General features: G+C 43.3%; 1 protein-coding gene across 2 annotated transcripts in view; it reads right to left on the bottom strand.

The window, feature by feature from the left end:
- The window catches only part of FAT3 (FAT atypical cadherin 3), a 519,284-nt gene that overhangs the window by 75,464 nt on the left and 425,049 nt on the right, over positions 1–18,771 (bottom strand). For both annotated transcript variants that reach the window (XM_045892830.1, XM_045892831.1), the window contains exons 9-12: positions 10,460–14,533; positions 6,932–7,128; positions 5,734–5,887; positions 2,893–3,126 (exon numbers count right to left, since the gene is read on the bottom strand). In XM_045892830.1, the coding sequence (XP_045748786.1) occupies positions 2,893–3,126; positions 5,734–5,887; positions 6,932–7,128; positions 10,460–14,533 (4,659 nt within the window). The remainder of the gene's footprint in view (positions 1–2,892; positions 3,127–5,733; positions 5,888–6,931; positions 7,129–10,459; positions 14,534–18,771) is intronic.

The raw sequence follows: 18,771 nt of genomic DNA, 5'->3' as shown, positions 1-18,771 counted from the left end.
GAGAAGGGAAGTGTTCTGATTGGGCTGCTAATGAAAATAGTGTAGGCCATCAGTTACTGACACCCAGGGACTCTGGAGGATGTTGGTTTGATGACAGCTGAGACTGATGCCTCTGTTGTTGGAATCCTCCAGAAAGCTCTGGCCAGGACCGGCCCACCCACTTCCTCAGCATGGTGCCTGGGAAATGGTTGGGGGGGGGCGTCTAGTTTGCATTTTTGTGGGTTCATTTGTTCTTCCTAGCTGTCTTAGTTCTTTAATTTTTTTTTAAAGATTTTATTTATTTATTTGAGAGAGAAAGAATGAGACAGAGAGAGAACATGAGGGGGGTGAGGGTCAGAGGGAGAAGCAGACTCCCCGCTGAGCAGGGAGCCCGATGCGGGACTCGATCCCAGGATTCCAGGATCATGACCTGAGCCGAAGGCAGTTGCCCAACCAACTGAGCCACCCAGGCGCCCCAGTTCTTTTATTTTTTTAAAGCTATATGAGTTGTATAAAAACCTAGAAAAGGAACCAGGATCTGATATCCTATGCTAGAATTTTCTGAGGCAGATACAATGGCCTGGGGAATGCACTTTATATGAGCAGCACTCACAACCTCTGTGTCTACTTGAAGCTCTGAACGTAAGCCTTTGGCTAATGAGTGCAAATAAGCAGAGGCAGGTGCTGATAAGATCATTATTTTGGTTTTGGTCCTTTCAAGACTTTATCATCTCTGCTCAGCTAAAGGCCCAGAGTCTAGTCATCCCTTCTTCCCCAAATCCCAACCTGGACAGCTGACTCAGAAGAAGTGAAAAGGACGATGGAGCTAACTGCATGTTCTTCACCCCAAGCCACATCTGTGAGCCAGTAACATCTCCCTCTCCTCCACTGGCCACAACACCATGTGCACTAATCAGGCTCTTTCTGTCTTCAATCTCTGGGAGACCCAACTCCTTCATGAAGGAAGTTGAGTAGAAAAATTTCAATTTTGGGGCACCCGGGTGGCTCAGTTGGTTAAGCGACTGCCTTCGGCTCAGGTCATGATTCTGGAGTCCTGGGATCGAGCCCCACATCGGGCTCCCGGCTCAGCGAGGAGCCTGCTTCTCCCTCTGAACCTATCCCCTCTCATGCTGTTTCTCTCTCTCTCTCATATAAATAAATAAATAAATAAAATCTTTAAAAAAAAATTTTCAATTTTTTACAATTAGGATTTTAATTTAATTTAAATAAAAAATTAATCTTTAAATTTCATCTATGGCTCAATTACACATTCTCAAATTTAAATTATTAACAGATTTATTTGCATAATTTCTGTTTCCCACCCCAAAAGTCTGCTAATAAGATTCCAGAGAATGTTTTCCTTCCTTCTTTCTTTCTTTCTTTCTTTCTTTCTTTCTTTCTTTCTTTCTTTCTTTCTTTCTTTCTTTCTTTCTTTCTTTCTTTCTAAGATTTTATTTATTTTACTTGAGAGAGAGAGAGAGGGAGAGAGTACAAGCCTGGGGAGCAGCAGAGGGAGAGGGAGAAGCAAGCTTCCCATTGAGCAGGGAGCCTGACACGGGGCTCGATCACAAGATCCCAGGATTATGACCTGAGCTGAAGGCAGACGTTTAACTGACTGAGCCACCCACACACCCCCAGAGAATGTTTTCTAATGCTCTTTTAAAAAAGAATATTTGTACAAGACAGTGGTGGACCAAGCTCAGGGACACACATGAACCTGGGTGATCCTGGGGCCTGTTTTGGAGGGAACTTGAAATACAGTTACAAAGAAAAAAAAAAGAGTATCTGTAGGTATTCCATAATTATAAATCAATAAATGACTCTTTTCCTGCTCACCGTTTTTTGTTTTTGTTTTTGTTTTTTACCAAGCTTTACATAATATGCAGACTTTTAAAGCGTTGGTTCTCAGCCTGGAAAATTATGCTAATGAGATAAGAGCAATAATTTAAAGTAGCCACTAATTTCTTGAAGGGGAAATATGCAGAGACCCCGGGCTCTACATTTGTTTTCAACTAATTATCATGTATTTACTTTTCCATTAGTCCAATAATTTTTCTTTCAATTCAGAATTAAGCAATAAGACACTGAATTATATAAAGGCCTGTTTAGCATAGCAGACACACCCCATCATTCTCTAGTCCTCTGATTTACAGCTCTTAAAATGCACAACCAAGAGGCTGTCTATATGTCCTTTTGTATTTACATTCCATCATGCAATCACCTCAATAACTTATGCATTCTCAAAAGGACTACCTAGCAATTAACTCCAGTCTTTTCTAACTCACCATCTCATTATGCAAAGTGGATTTGAACAAAAACTTTATTAGCAACTTTTAGTTTGAATTCCTTCTTATTTCCACCACCCTCATTCTGCCTAGTAATGTCAGGAGCTATGTGACCAAAAGACTATGGAAAATGGCAGTTAAGAAAAATTAACATTGGACTGGCAGCCCATTTAGTAATTGTTCTTTGCACTATGGGGCACTCCCATAAATTGAGATTGTCGTATTTCAGCTGAAGCATGTGATGTAATTCTTTATAGAAATGGAAATGAATTCTCCCTGTCACACAACACAGCATTTTAACTATGTTCAGGAGGAATGGGCAAGTAAGAAAGCTATTATTTTTATTCTAAAGGTTAAAAAAGAACAAACAAACCCCAAACCCTTTGTTAAAAGGCAAGGGAATTCGTCTTATCACTTCTTTAAACCCTAGAAAGAGGTGGGGAGGACATCTTGCAGAGTTCTCTCATGCACGTGAAGTGTATTAGCAGAAGAGCTGACACGTGGTCATTGGCTGAATGCACATGCTCTCATGCTAAGGAAACCAGGTGGGCTGGTGACACCAAAGGAAAGGTGAAGATATGTCAAGCGCATGAAACATGGCAGCATCCCATTAATGCAACTGACTTACCAACATCAGGATCCACAGCTTGAACTCTGGTCAACAGAGCCTTGGTGGCTGTGTTCTCATAGACACAGGCATTGTAGTGGTCGGAAGAAAACACAGGCGGGTTATCGTTCACGTCCTCCAGGATCAGGTGGATGTCGGATTGGCAGAACTTGCCACCTCCGTCAGTGGCCCTGGCAATCAGGCTGTACACGGGGACCCTTTCCCGGTCCAAAAAAGCCAAAGTTTTTAACTCACCTGTGAAAATAAATAGCCTGGATTTTCAAAAAACCCTCTTTCTTTAAGCAGAGAATCAAGTATATAAAGAATCCCCAGCACAGGAAGGACCAATGACATTTGGTTCAAGTGCCTCATACTTGAAAAAACAGAACAGGGCGCCTGGGTGGCTCAGTCGGTTAAGCGACTGCCTTCGGCTCAGGTCATGATCCTGGAGTCCCGGGATCGAGTCCCGCATCGGGCTCCCTGCTCGCGGGGAGTCTGCTTCTCCCTGTGACCCTCCTCCCTCTCGTGCTCTCTGTCTCTCATTCTCTCTGTCTCAAATAAATAAATAAATAAATAAATCTTTAAAAAAAATAAATAAATAAAAAATAAAAAACAGAACAAATTCAATGTCAAGCATCAGGGGAAAGTTTACGGGATTCTCGATGCAACCACAAATCAACCGTGTGACTTCAAATTAACTAATCCCACTGTGAAACCTCTGGTTTCAGGGTTTCCTTCTTTGGGCTACCTTACAAAGCTCCATGCCCCTTACAACCTTTCAAGACCTCAAGAGCTAAGGGTACTCGTCCATTCTCCAGGCTTTTTCTGGAGATCGAGCAGAAATCCAGTAGCTGGTCTCCAGAGGAGGTAGGTATGTCTCTGGATTTCTTCCCGATCTCCAGAAAAAGCCTAGAGAATGGACAAGTACCTTAAGTTCTCTGATGGTCAGTCATGTCAATAATCCACAGACCCAGAAGGGGGAGTCTCTCTGCTTCCAGAGACTCAGCATCTTTTTACTCCATCATTGAGAGGAAAACAACCAAAGCAGAGGCTGGGCTTTGGCAGAAAAAGGTCTCGAAGGAATCCTGTTGTGCCAAGGTAAACCTGACTTGCCTGGCCATAGAAGGGCCTATGATTGCTGGGGGGAGGATCGTGGCGGGGAAATATTTGAGGAGTTTGGATCAGCAGGAATTTAGCAAGGTGAGGCGGTAAGTTATGTCTGTATTTGAACCCCTGGGCGTCAGCCCCTGTGGAGATTGGCGGTGGTTGTTTAAATTTCAACAGACAATGGCAACCAGCAGTGACAGACCTGAATAAACACGATTTGGTGAAAAGTATGACTCATGAAATATTATTATTCTTAAATTCAATTAGTAGACATTCCTCAGACCAAGCCATCTATGTTTTATAAAGCATTTCCTTCTAGGGCCTCCTTGCTGCCACCAGTTGTCAAACACAGCTTGGACTATTTCTTTCTCCTGCTCTGAAACCTCCAGGGGTTTTTCAGTGGGGCCTCTGAGACCCTCCATGACCGGCCTGTAGTCCTTTCTCCCTCCATGTTTCTCACCAGCCATTCCCCAGCTCTTCTCACCAGTGACAATATCGTAGGCGGCCCTCCTCGGCTATGCTGTGCTGGGCTCTCTGCTTCTGCTGCCCCCACAGCCTGCAGGAACCTGCTTTAGCTACTAGGATCCTGCCTCTGTTCAGATGCTAGCTCTTCTTTAAAAGTTCCTCTTCCCCTTTGTCAGACCAGCTACTGGATTTCTGCTCGATCTCCATATTCCTCCTTTTTCCCTTGTACCCAGATATAACTCCCCTGATGTCCTTCTTGGGCACTCATTTCATTCTGCCTTTTATTACTATTATTATTATTGTTATTATTATTATTGTTAGCTTACTGGTCTGTCTTCTCCGCTGGCTTACAATATCCCATGGGCATGGCTTGTTTTACTCATCTTGCAGCCTACCACAAATATCCCATAAAGTGCTTTTATGTCTACTAGTTACTCAATGAATGTTAGCTATTGAAAAAATAATTGCTAGGTCTATGTAGCCAAGTAGTATATGTCTGTGTAGCTAAGTGCTTCCCAGTAGGACCCAGCTGACATGGGAGAGGGACAGGGAGGAGCCATCATCTTTGGAGACTTCAAGAGTTAGTTATTATTCATTAGGACCAAACACAACATTGGAGATATGCAAATTATTCGATCTTTACACTTCATTTAAAAATTGCCATTAGATGAACCATCCAGTACACAGCACTGAAATAATGTACCTCCATAAGAAATGTCTTTTCCATTAGCTCTGGCTTTCAATGTGGGCATCTGCCTTTAGCATACCTAGCCTTTGACCTTATAAATTTTGCCTGAATATAAAGGCTAATCTGAGGGCTCATAGCTTTGGGGAAACTAGGCAGGAATATTTAATAAAAACCAGACATGTGTATTAATAAGCATCGGGAAGGGACCCAAAAGGGATTTCAAGAGAGAAAACTCTCCTTCCTATGCCCTGCTGTCTGGTTTGCAACTTACATTTATGATGTAACTCTATATTCTTTACAGAGCAGATGCTTAAATCACAGATATGAAAAACAGGAGAACCAAATAGACACATCTGATTATTGATGCTAATAAATGTAAGTAAAGTCAAGGCAAATTCTATAGGCCAAATACAGTTTGTGTGCTCCAGAGCACCCATCTTCAGACACCATGTGTAACTAGCATTTCTTAGAGTCCTAGAGAGCAGGGCATCATACCGAGGATCTTGTACACTAACTACCCACTAGTGATGAGACCACATGAGAGTTTAACTTCTCTCATGGATTAACAATGGCATTTACCCAAAGAATACATTTCACCTTACCACTTTCTGGATCTAGAAAAAATTCATCGTTTCCAGATCCGTAGAGTGAGTATCGTATATCTCCATTGGATCCAATGTCGGCATCCTTGGCACTGACTTTCAAGATGATTTTATTTGATGGAATGTCTTCGGGAAATAATGCTGCATATGCAACCTGGCAAAGGTAAAGAAAGATAATGAAGTCATTAGTATTTGCAGGGGATTGCCATATTTCACATTATAAATGATATCTTTAAAAATGCATTCATGTAATTTAGCTCTGGCTATTTTTCCCTTCACCACAGAACCATCTTACAATATATGATGAAACGTGGTATGTCTCTTGCCCTGCTCCCCCCCCCCCCCCCCGGCCAATCTCATTCATTCAACAAATACTGATTGAGTCCCTCTATGTGCTAGGTATGATTTAGATGCCAGGAGTACAATGTGAAGAAAACAGACAAAGGTCCCGCTTCTGTGGAACCATGACATGTGTTACGGGTTGATCATGATCTTTAAAGAGCCCCTACTCACATCTGCCATGCGTATGATAGGTTCAATCTATTTGCAATACTTTTCCAAGCTTTCACTCTTTCAGAGCCCCTACTCACATCTGCCATGCGTATGATAGGTTCAATCTATTTGCAATACTTTTCCAAGCTACAGAATACCAATATTGTCTCTTGGTCCACATAGTAAGGAAAAGGTAAATTAACAGTGATTTAATTTCATTAAGGAAGAAAATAAAATTTGCTCTTTGGCACCTTGCACTGGCTGTCATGTTTTGTATTGTGATGGACAAGCTACTTTGTGAGTTGCCTGGAGACCTGGGTTCATTACGAACATTGCCACTAACCAGCTGTGTAAACTTAATGAAAAACAACAATTGATGCTTTTGAGTGGTCCATTTTTCTTTTTATGAAATCAGTGATTTAGACAGAATAAGTTCTAAGGTCCTTTATGATTCCTTAAACATTATTTAATTTTAAGACTTATGGTTTTGTTTTTGTTTTTTGGGGGGTGGGCAAAATTAGGTACCTGAACTTGCTACCTATGTCTTTTCCTACCCTCTTGCATCCAAATGGAGCTCACTAAATTAAGGAGAGAAGAACAGAAAGGAGCCTGGCCCTAAGGAGAAAAATGAAATGGGTTTTGATTTAACTTTAGAGGGGCAGAGTAAAAAGCATCCATATATAGGAGATATATGCACAAATCTCACCTGGTCACACACTGGGCTATTGTCATTCACATCACTGACGGTCACTTCCACCATGGCCTGTGTGACAAAAAGCCCATCGGTGGCAGTGATATTGAGGAAGTAAATGTCTTGTTCTTCTCTATCTAAAGGTCTCTTCACATAGACCTTCCATTCACTCTGCACCAGGCCCAGGGCAAACCTTCCTCGGGGGTTCCCTCCTGTAGTGAAAAAAGCGTTTTTGAAGATGTGCAATGAAAAGCTTTGATCTACACCTCCAGTGAGAGGCCTGTGTGGGGTCATCCAGCTGGTCCTCCGACTGTATCATTTACAAAACTGAAAAAAAAAATTGGCAGTCACTTCCTTCTGATTCTCTTGCAACAAAGCCTGATATTTATATGCTTGGCTTGTGAGGAACGTAAAACAGTAACTTTCCAAGAGAACAGAATGCACTTAGAGAAGCTGGAGATGATCTCTTGTTTAGTCCCCCTGAAGGACAATCAAATTCAAACTGCGAACAATCAATCCTCTTCCCTGGATGATACAATTGTCTTTCCACTTTGTCTCAAGAGAGGATGTAATACACTACAGCTCTCGTTACCAAGACAATTCCATTAGCTGTTGATTATGCAATCAAGGGAAGGCAGTGAGTTCTATTAAGGACTCGTTTAATGAAGGCTCTCTCATACAGCTGCGTGTGTCTTACAAGCACAGGGGTTTGGGGGAGAAAAGTTTGCGCGACAGAGGAAGACCCATCAGCATTAAATGGCCCTAACGAGGGGTCACGGAACGAGTGAAGCTGGTGGTAGCAGAAGAAAAGGAGAAGAGATGAAGTAGAAAGCTCCTTATAGGAAACCACCGACAGTGGTCCCAGCAATATTACTCCCCCACATCATTACATTACCTGGAGACAAAAGCTGCATGGACAAGACAAGAAGAGGAGGGGAGAAGAGAGCTGCCTTGACCTTCTAATCCTGAAGAGGGAAACAGTGTCTTTTGCAACATGGAGGAAGACTGGACAAGACAACTGGCAGGAAGCCCGGGATCCGGTTAGATCATTGCCGTTTCGTTGGGCATTCAATAAGTATCTACCCCCTGCTCCGGACCAGGCACTGTTCCAGGCAGTAGGGCTAAAGCAGCGGTCAAAACTGACACACATCCCCACTCCCGGGGTGGAGTGCACATTCTAGTGGGGGAAGACCAACCTTAAACAAATAAATCAGGAAAGCGTACTGCATCCTGACTTCTGTTCCACCAAAAAGATAGAGCCATCTCAGCTTCTTACAGTGAATCTCTCAAAGAGCAGAGGGCAAAGACTTGGGTCCGACCAGAGGGACTGAGGGTGAAGTAGGGGAATTTTCGTGGCCAGGCTGCACCTTCACTTCTAAGGTGTGGGGGTGGGGTCAGTCTAGGGGCCTCAGCTGTGGGGGACAGCCATGAGATAAATGGACCATACTGGGGGCAGACGGTGCAGAAATGATGAGGGCGGCATATTCCTCTAGGGCAGTGGTTCTCAGCTGGGAGTGGCTGTGTAACTCCCCCAACCTCCAACCAGGACATTTGTCAACATCTGAAGATATTTTTGAATGTCACATCGGGGGTGGGGGTGGTGCTACTGGAGTCTCTTGGGTAGAGGCCAGAGATGCTGCCAGTCGTCCATCCTACAATGCACGGAATGGCCACCTATAACAAAGACTCATCCAGTCCCAAATGTCAATAGTGTGGAGGTCGAGAAACCTGCTCTGGCTAGGCTCTGGGTCCTCCCTGGGATATCGCTTTCCTCCACCACCGGCTAGGATTCAATTATGCTTCAGTTGAATATTACTTTAGCATGCACAAATTTAACCTCTCTATTAAATGCTTTCAGTGCAGGCCCACATCTTTTGTTAAATAAAATGATTAATGGTCCTCTGTTAAACTGCGGTAGCACAGCCAAGTTGTGTTAGATCAAGAGCAAAAGTTAAATCTAATTAAAATCAGTTGGTGGTTGGCACTGCTAATAGTAATGGTAGCTTTAAGCTACTCTGTTCTCATTACTTCGGTAAAGTTGAGGGGAGGGTCCCTTTAAATCATCCATTGACAATTCAGAGACAAAGTATAAATAATTAAAGCTGAATATTCAGCAAGCCTTTCCAATAGAAATTATCCCTCAGAATCTTTAAAAAGCTTTTTGTCTGAAACTGAATGCAAATAAATGTAAGATAGGCTTTACTCACGTTTCTTCCCTTGCCACTATCGCTCATGTCTTTTCTGCAGAAATATACATTTTAATGAAAAAAAGGGAAGGTATCAGATAATGCACAAATGCATACAGAGTTTAAACAGAAAACACCATCAGGAAAACAGTTCCATGAAGAAACAGGACAGGAGTAATGCGGAAGAGTGGCGCTCCCAACCACTGACACATATGCTCTCCTGTGGATCTTATTCTGCAGTGATTAATTAACTTTCCCACTAATGTACTTAAGCAGATTCTGTGTCCTGAGGGCATTCTAATTAATTCATTTTTCACTTTGAATAATGTAGTTTTTCTAAAGGGAAGCCACCTGACTACAAGTATTGATGGATTCTTTAAAATCTTTTGGCACTTTGCTTATGTTCTGCCTTTGAATGTCACAACATCAAAACATTAGCTTTAAAACGCTTAAATCATTTTTAGGAAGAATGCTCCTGTCCCACCATCCTTCCCCCTTGCAGTTTAAAGCCAGTCACCCCCCAGGAAGCTACCCCTGATGAGTGACACAGACATGGAATCCTCTGCCCCTCAGAAATAGTGACTTTTTTTTTTTTTTTTTGGTCCACTCTGGGTGACTTCCTTGGTCTATTTTGGCTTTTCCACTGAACCGCTACTTACTATTGGGAAAGACCAAAAAGGGATCCAAGTAAACTGAGTTGTTGGGAGAAATACCCTTTGGTTTAGAGTTAGAACTTAAGATTTTTAGCAAAAGGTCAAACCATGCCCTTTAACTGGTACAGGTGTGTACATGTGCATGCATAGGAATTTTCACTACCAGGCAAAACTTGTAAGTCAATCTTACTGGGCTCAGCTAGTTATTTATTTATTTATTTAAAAAAATTTTTTTGAAGATGTTATTTGAGAGAGAGAGAGAGTGTGAAAGAGCATGGTTGGGGGGAGGGCAGAGGAAGAGGGAGACGCAGACTCCCCACTGAGCCGGGAGCTCTATGTAGGTCTCGATCCCAGGACTCCAAGATCATGACCTGAGCCGAAGGCAGCTGCTTAACTGACTGAGCCACCCAGGCGCCCTGGCTGGACTCCTTTTTAAATAATACAGTGGCTCAAGGACTGGGTACAAATCTGTGTAATCTGTCACAGGCAAAGGAATGAATTCTAAACTAAGGCTGAGTTAGCAACAACCAACAACTGAAAAACCGTGCCTACTCAGAGATCTTCTACCCAGCCCTAGAGAGCTTTTATTATTCTCAACCCCCATCTCATCTCCCTTCTTTTCTCCAACTCTTACCTCCTGCCACTTCCCACCTTTCTTGAGAAAGCAGAGCACACAGAGTGAAAGCCAAGTGTGGCTGACTTACCTGTAATGTGGTAGCTCACTTGGCGATTAATGTCAGAAGTGTCTCTGTCCCACGTGCTGAGGACAGCTACCACCTCGCCAGGAGGGTCACTCTCTTTCACATTCCCTCGGTACACCTCGTGGGCAAAGACTGGTGCATTGTCGTTTATATCTGTCACCCTGACAGAGACCAAAGCCGTGGACGAAAGAGAGAAGGCCTCTCCGAGGTCGGAGGCCACCACAGAGAAGGTGAAGGTGGGATCTGTCTCGTGATCCAGGTCCTTCAAGGTACTGATCCAGCCTGTATTGCTGTCAATGTTGAAGGCTTCCATTACCTTTTCAGGCTGGGAATCCGAGTGCAGGGAGTAAGTGACCTGCCCATTCGCTCCCCAATCTATGTCGATGGCTCTCACCTGTGTGAGTTTGGTGCCCACAGGCATCCCTTCCATTATGATCGTCTCATAGCTGGAAGTTTCAAAGACTGGCTTGTTGTCATTCAAGTCCAGTACCTTGATATCTACATCCACGGTAAACACAATGTCTACCTTGTCCAGGGGTATAGTGGCTGCTACTTTAAAGTGGAATGCTGGGCTGACTTCATGATCGAGGCGTTTGTCAAGTTTGATTGTGCCTGTTTCCTGCTCTATGATGAAGACACCCCCTTTGTTATTTTCTGGCCGGTCCCCATTAACTGTGCTGAACCTGACATTCTGACTGGGCAAAATCCTCAGGGTGTCCACTGTGCTCCCAATGGCTGTATCTTCTGAAACAGTGAAAGAATACTGAGACTGGGTGAATGAAGGCAAGAATGTTTCAGGGGGCAGGACATGAATATAGACAGGAATGAGTGAGTGCTTTACTGGAATGCCCCCATCCACTGCTTTGACAAAGAATGACAGTACTGTGTTTTTCAGTTGGTTAAAATTGCCCTTAGTGACCATCCAGCCATTGTCAGGATCGATTTCTAGGAGGTCAGCCACTGAGACCGAGGCCTCGCTATACAGAGAATAAGTAATCCTTGAGTTTGCTCCATCATCTGGATCCATGGCTTGAACCTGAGTGACCAAGTGGCCCCTTCCAACGTCTGCCCTGACACTGGCTCTGTATTCCACTGTCATGAACTGGGGAGCATTGTCATTTTCATCCACAACAATCACTCTCACGGTGCAAAAAGTCGTTCTCCCTCCGCCATCGAGGGCCCTCAAAAAAATACTAATGTCTCCCTCCAGAGGGTTTTCCCGGTCAAGCCTTTCCGTTGTGATGACTTGTCCATTGCTGTCTATGAGGAATCGATCCTTGGCAAAGTCATTGATGATGGCATAGCTGATCTGTCCATATGTCCCGGGATCCCCATCTGTGGCTCGAACGTGAATGACCTTTGTCCCAGCAGCTGCGTTCTCTCTCACCTCAGCTACGTAGGTGCTTTGGGAAAAGGCAGGGCTGTACAGGTTAGCCCCAAGTACCCTGATATGCACCTGTGCGGTGCTAGTGAACAACCCATCAGAGACTGACACATTGAGACTGTACAGAGGCTCCATCCGCTGCTTCCGGTGGTTGGACAGGGTGATGATGCCGCTCTTGCTGTCCATCAGAAAGCTTGTCCGGTCATTCCCAGATAAAATGCTATATTCCAAGCGGTCAAAATCAGAGCTGTCTGCATCAGAGGCTTGAACGCAGGTTACAAAATGACCCCGGGGGGCTAATTCACTCACATATGATTCATAAATGAGCTGATTAAAAACGGGAGGGTTGTCATTTATGTCCGAGATATAGATATGAACCAGGACCTCACTGCTCAGCGATGGGAAGCCATTATCTGTTGCTCTGACTTTCAAAATGCAGTGTTGCACTAACTCGTGGTCCAGCATCCGCGCCGTCAGGATCAAGCCACTTGCACTGTCTATGTGAAAATAATCTGTGCTGTTGTAAGTATCCTGGACAATCTGATAATGCACCAATTTACTGTTTTCTGAGTCTGCATCGGTAGAGACAACTTGCAAAACAGGAGTCCCAATGAGAGATGCTTCTGATAATGTTGTATTGTATGTGGGTTGATCGAAAATAGGAGGGTTGTCATTTACATCATTAACTAGTAAGTCAACGGTGACTTCAGCCCTGGCACCAGTAAGGGCATCACTGGCTCTTACTGTCAACTTGTAAACAGAGGTAATTTCATAATCCAAAGGGCTAACGACTTTCAGGACCCCAGTGTCAAAGTCAATGTTAAACTGTTTATAAAGATCCCCATCAGTAATGATATATATGATGCCTTGGCCTTCTGGACTGGTGGCATTGATGCTTAGAATGGGGGTATCCATTCTGATGTCTTCGTTGACCGATGCTGTATAAAAGGGCTTATCAAACACGGGCATTGCTTTGTTGACAATTGTGATGGGAAGTTCTACAGATGTGGATAGAGAGGGTTTTCCACCATCTTTGGCTAGGACGGTGACTCCATACTCAATGTTGGACAAGTCAGAGTTGAATGTTTCTTTTAAAATAACATTCCCTGAATTAGGGTTAATCTCAAAATGGCCATAGTCATCCTGTAGGACGTAGGTCACTTCTCCATTTGCACCTTTATCTTTGTCAATGGCTGTCACCTGGTAAATCAGCGTCCCAGGTTCAGCATCAACTTGCACAGCAGCATAGTAAGGGAGGCCCACAAAGACTGGAGAATTGTCATTTATGTCTTCAATGTTAACTCTGACCACCACTCTAGCCACACGCAGATGGTCCAGCTCACGGCTGGCTTCCACCACCAGCTCGTATAACTCTTGTTCTTCACGGTCAAAGGGGACTCCAGTGGTCTGAATGACCCCTGAGGTAGATTTTATCTTGAACTTATTTCCTGGGTTTAAGATGCTGTATTTTAAGGGCTCATTAAGGCGATTTCCAATGGCATTGACAATAGCAACTTTGGTTATGTTAGTGTTGTTCTCTGAGATCGAGGTCGAGTAAAAGCTTTGGGTAAAGTGGAGGCCGCTATCCATAGCTTCTTTAACCAGGATGGTGACCATGGATGTACTGTAGAACTTTCCATCGGACACTTTAGCTATCAACATGTAGTGATCTTTGGAGAGGTTATTGTTTTTTATGGTAAGCACTCCACTATTTGAGTCAATTAAGAAATGATCCAAGCTGCCTTCCATTAGGCTATATGTCAGTTCCGGGGGCACCTCGGAGTCAGGATCTGTGGCACTAACTCTCAGAACCTCCACTCCAACATAGGTGGGTAGAAGTAAGACAGTCTCAAACACGGCCTGGGTGAAAACAGGCGGGTTATCATTAACATCCGTCACTTCTATGTTGACTTCAACGGGACTCTCTGCCGTCAGCTGGGGGATGCCGCTGTCTCTCACATGGACGTGGAAATGGAAATGGGCAATAGTTTCATGGTCCAGGTTGGCAATTGTTCTGATTGCACCAGTACTGGAGTCCACTGTGAAGAACTTCTTGGCTGTAGACTCCACAATCTGATACACCAGCAGAGCATTCCGGTTGCTGTCGGCATCAGTGGCTCGAATCACCAGTGGGCTGTTATCCAAGCTCCTGACGATGCTATTGACTGGGGCAGCCTCGCTCAGGCTGCCCGAATATTGAGAAAAGAGAAAAACTGGGGCATTATCGTTTTCATCAACAATCTGAATGTTGACTGTGGCATTGGAAGCCATACCTGCCATGTTAGTGGCCTGAACGATGAGCTGATAGGAGGAAGTACGCTCGTAATCCAGTGCCTTCCGGGTGGTGACAACACCAGAATACGGATTTATGGTAAATATCCCATCAATGTTTCCATCCTTGACTTCGTAAATGAGGGTAGATTGACTGATGGCAGAGATTAGAATGACTGATGTTCCAACATCAACATTTTCATTTACTTCTGCTTGGTAGTCCTTGTGAGTGAACTTGGGGTGAGAATTATCAGACATGGTAACAGAAATGCGCACAATTGCAGTGGCAGACATTGGCGGGGAACCCTGATCCGTGACTTTGACTGACAGGACAAACTGACCCGTTGTCATCATGTCTGGTTCTTTGGAAACGGTAATGATGCCCAGGACTGGTTCAATCTTAAATGTGTTCCCAGTGTTCCCTACAATATAGAGATAAATGGAGAAATGAGTTACATGTCATGTTTTGAAGATTAATTCTTCATCTAAAGGCTACTTTGCTGCAACATGGCAAGTCGAAAGCAATTATTTGTATTCGTTCTAACTCATTCTGAAATAGAATGAAAGACTTCTCTTTTAGGGGTATTCAAAAGCAACAGAAGTGAGTTTTTCAGTAAAACTGTGAATTTCAGGTCAGTATCCTTTTAATCCACGTTAATACCACCACTACCACCACCACAAGATTGTGTACAATGCCAAAAAAAAAAAAAAAAAGGGATTTTTACCTAAACCAGTGCCATAGTCTGTGTTCTGTGTTATGAGAAAGATGGTTGTAGGAGCTGTTTCAGAACATTATACCACAGATTATCCCAAAGGTAGGCTTTACATTTCACCCTATCAAAACTGACTTCACTCTAAACACTACTTTGGTGAAGGGGGGTCTTCAGGCCTGAAGAATTCTTCCCAAGTCACCGTTTGCTCTGTAAGTTGTGAGGATACTTTCTGACCACTCTTCTGTTGTTCATTCCTTCTTACTCCAAAAGAGACATGTGCATACACAGACTTAAAACTAGGCATAAAAATTATGAGGCAGTCCCTCCAATCTGAAACCATCCCATTTGCTAAGTACTGGAGAGGTTTCTGGTGAAGTAGTGAACTGTTGATCATCTGAACCAGCCTTAAAACCAAAAACCAGAGGCATCACCCTTCTGAAACTGAGGAACTGGCACCCCACCTGGATGTATCTGGAACGGGAAGGGCTGGGAACCGCAACACCCCAGAGGTTTAGAGCCTTGCCTCTGAAACATGCAGTGGTGTGAAATCTGAGATTACTGAGGACGAGGATAACAAAAGAGGAATAAAGAATGGGGAACACAAGGCTTGAAGAATGTAAAAGAATCTGGCTGAAAACTAGTGGACAGTGTGAAGCAGAATCCTTCACCAAGTTGCTTTTTGCTTCTCTCATCAGGCTTTCAGATACTTCTCAAAGAGCACACATGCTTGCCTGTCTAGATTCTTCAAAAGCAAAGTTAAAGATCTTGGTCATTCAATTATATCTGCATTTTTATTTCTGCTTGAAGTATTGCAGAATGGCAGACATAGAAACAGTTTAAATGTCATTATTGTTGAGACAGGCTCCCACACCGACAGGCACTTACATGTGTCTCCTGAAAGGTGCAGCAAATACAGCTGTAACCGTATACATACTATTTCTTACTACATACTTATTCATTAAACTTTTCCATGTAAGAGAATAAAAAATTCAGGGGAAGAATGAAGCGGGGGAAATCGGAGGGGTAGACGAACCATGAGAGACGATGGACTCTGAAAAACAAACAGGGTTCTAGAGGGGAGGGGGGTGGGAGGATGGGTTAGCCTGGTGGTGGGTATTTAGGAGGGCACATTCTGCATGGAGCACTGGGTGTTATGCACAAACAATGAATCATGGAACACTTCATCTAAAACTAATGTTGTAATGTAAGGGGATTAACATAAGAATAAAAAAATTAAAAAAAAAAAAAAAAAAGAGAATAAAAAATTCATGTTCCTATAAAATCTGCTTATTTTTAAACAATTTTATTTTTTAAAAAGATTTATTTATTTTAGAGAGTGACAGCATGAGCAGGGGGCGGGGCGGAGGGAGAGAGAGAGAGAGAGAAATTGAATCCTCAAGAAGACTTCCCGATGAGTGTGGAGTCCGACTCAGGGCTCAATCGCAGGACCCTGAGATCATGATCTGAGCCGAAATTGAGAGTTGGCTGCTTAACCAACTGAGCCACCCAGGCATCCCCAAGAATTAATTAAATAAAGAAGTAAAGAATTTGATTCAAACCCCCAAATGTGAGTACTGAACAATGTCATCTTTGGTATCAGCATGATTTTTTTTTTCCTTGCCATGATGAGCACTTTGTGAGGTCAACATGAAGTTCAATGATCTCATGAGCGAGATTGCAAATTTTCAATAAATAATGCAATTGAGCATGAGTTTAACGTTTGATTCATAGGCCCTAGAAAGGAGTCAGGAATCATTTTACATCAGCATCTCTGAGGAGGAAAACGTAGAGATTGTAGAGATAATGGGGGCCAACCGGCAACCCCAAATGATGATTGCAAGAGAGTCAAGTGTCTCTGTGTTCCTTGATGTGGAGTCCCACGGTGGAGTCTCCAGCGAAGTCCTCCCTTGCTGCAGACCCAGCACATTCCTTCATGCCCAGCAGGATATAATGGAAGGGACAAAGGGGAGCCAGCTTCTGGTCTCGATAGAACTTCATAACCCTGCTGTCCCACAGCCGCTCACCTGCTTGTCACACCACTCTGGGATGCTGCGCTTGTATAGCAGGTCGAAAGTGGGCTCTTGGCCTCCTTCCCTCTTCAGCATACTCCCTGCCCATTTTCTTAGAATCCACCTCCTGCTTTTTCTCTCCAGCTATCCTTGAATCCCCGGAAACTAACCTCTGCTTATTTCCTTGGAATCTACAGCTTCCTGTAGACTTTTGGCAACTGAGAAAAGCTGTGCTTATCTTACATATCATGCTTTTTCTAGAACATAGCACAGCCTGGCACAAAGAAGGTGTTCAGTAAATATGTATTAAATGATTGAGAGGAGAGGTAGATCTAAAAAAAGATTTTTAGTTCTTTATCTGTATATGCCCCTTGGGATCCAAGAGACACCCCCCCCCCATTGTAACTCAATTCTTAGTCCTTGTCTCTCCTGTTTCGGAGCCACTCATGAGCCGTTGTGGCACCAAACAGAAATCTGAACCAAATATAGGAACTGAAGCTCCACACTCAAATATCACCTCAGTTCTTTGGGCCCAGATAAAAGCTTCCGTAGTTACTTCAGAGGCCAGGCAGGGGCTAAGAAGTGTACGGCCCACCAGTAAGCAGAGGAAAACCTTGCTTATCTGAAGTTTGGAAGAGAACCTACGTAAAATGTCCACTCTACACAACCACCTGTCATTTGCTTCACAATGTTGCAGCATCTGGGTCCTCCCTCTCTCCTACCAGGGTCCGGGAAGGAACTGGCTTGGCCAAGAGCAGTCCAGGGCTTGTGGAGGTCTGTCTGTCCACAAAGGAGCCCCATGACCACTTGTGAATTACTGGGCACACACCGAAATCCTCATTAGCTTCTCACACAAACAATCAGAGGTCGTTTTTTTGAGGTATCAGATCATTTCTGGGTTTCTGGAAATTTCCAGGTTTCTGGAAATTCAAGTTTTCATATGAAAGATGTTTTAAGAAAATAACTTTTCTCTCTGTTTTTAGTCAGTGGTTAAAGGCACGACGGAATCCCTGGCCTACCCATAGCACCGGCCTACAGTGTGTGGCTGTTGAAAGATAAGGAAAGTGGTCTTGTCAGCGGGATGGGAAATGGCTCTTGTTTGACTCCTCAGAACCTCCAAATTGGCTTAGAAGTTATTGGCCTAGCTAGGAGAGTATAAGTAGTAACTGTAACGACAAACACAAAAAGGAGGTAGACACCATAGACAATGCTGAGAAAATGTTAAGTAAAAAAAACAGAAATAAAACTCCCTACCTAGATGATCACAGATATATGGAACAGTGTATGTTCGTGGATGAATACTGGGAAAAGAAAAATATATGTAAGATTAGGAAAAAACTGTAGAAAGAGTCTGAAGAGTTGTTGGATCAGGCAACACTTTCTGTGACGTTATTTAAATATTTGTGTTTTGAAAAAAAGAAGCTTCCCTATGTTATTTGTGGAACTAGAAGAATAAGGATTATATAATTAAATACTTAAAATTTCCTGTGGTAAACAACAGATGCAAAATAGCACTTAAAAAAAATACTGGTCAGGCTTTAGGTTAGAAGAAAATTCCATAAATATCTAGAAAAGAAACAGGTGAAGTTTCTCGGGGCCCCTTGCTCTTACAAAACTAATGTCTTTTATTTCTTTATCTTATTATTTTTTTTGTATAGAGCTTAGCTTTGACTCCCATAAAATGTGGGCACCTAATACGGGAAATAGTTTTAGAGTATCATTCGTTGCAGTGGCTTTTGTATAAAGACGATTGTTGGCTTTTCTTTCTCTAATATTTTTTAGTCCAAAACTGTCATTCTAGCATTCATATTTTAATTCAACCACTCACAAAAATGCTCCACATTTTTTTTAAAGATTTTATGTATTTATTCATGAGAGACAGAGAGAGGCAGAGGGAGAAGCAGGCTCCCAAGGAGCAGAGAGCCTGATGCGGGACTC

The sequence above is a fragment of the Mirounga angustirostris genome, unplaced genomic scaffold (genome assembly GCF_029215605.1).
Source record: "Mirounga angustirostris isolate CCGP_5_RB_7025 unplaced genomic scaffold, mMirAng1.0.hap1 SCAF_13, whole genome shotgun sequence".
NCBI lineage: Eukaryota > Metazoa > Chordata > Mammalia > Carnivora > Phocidae > Mirounga > Mirounga angustirostris.
This window is presented reverse-complemented; position numbering and strand designations above follow the sequence as displayed.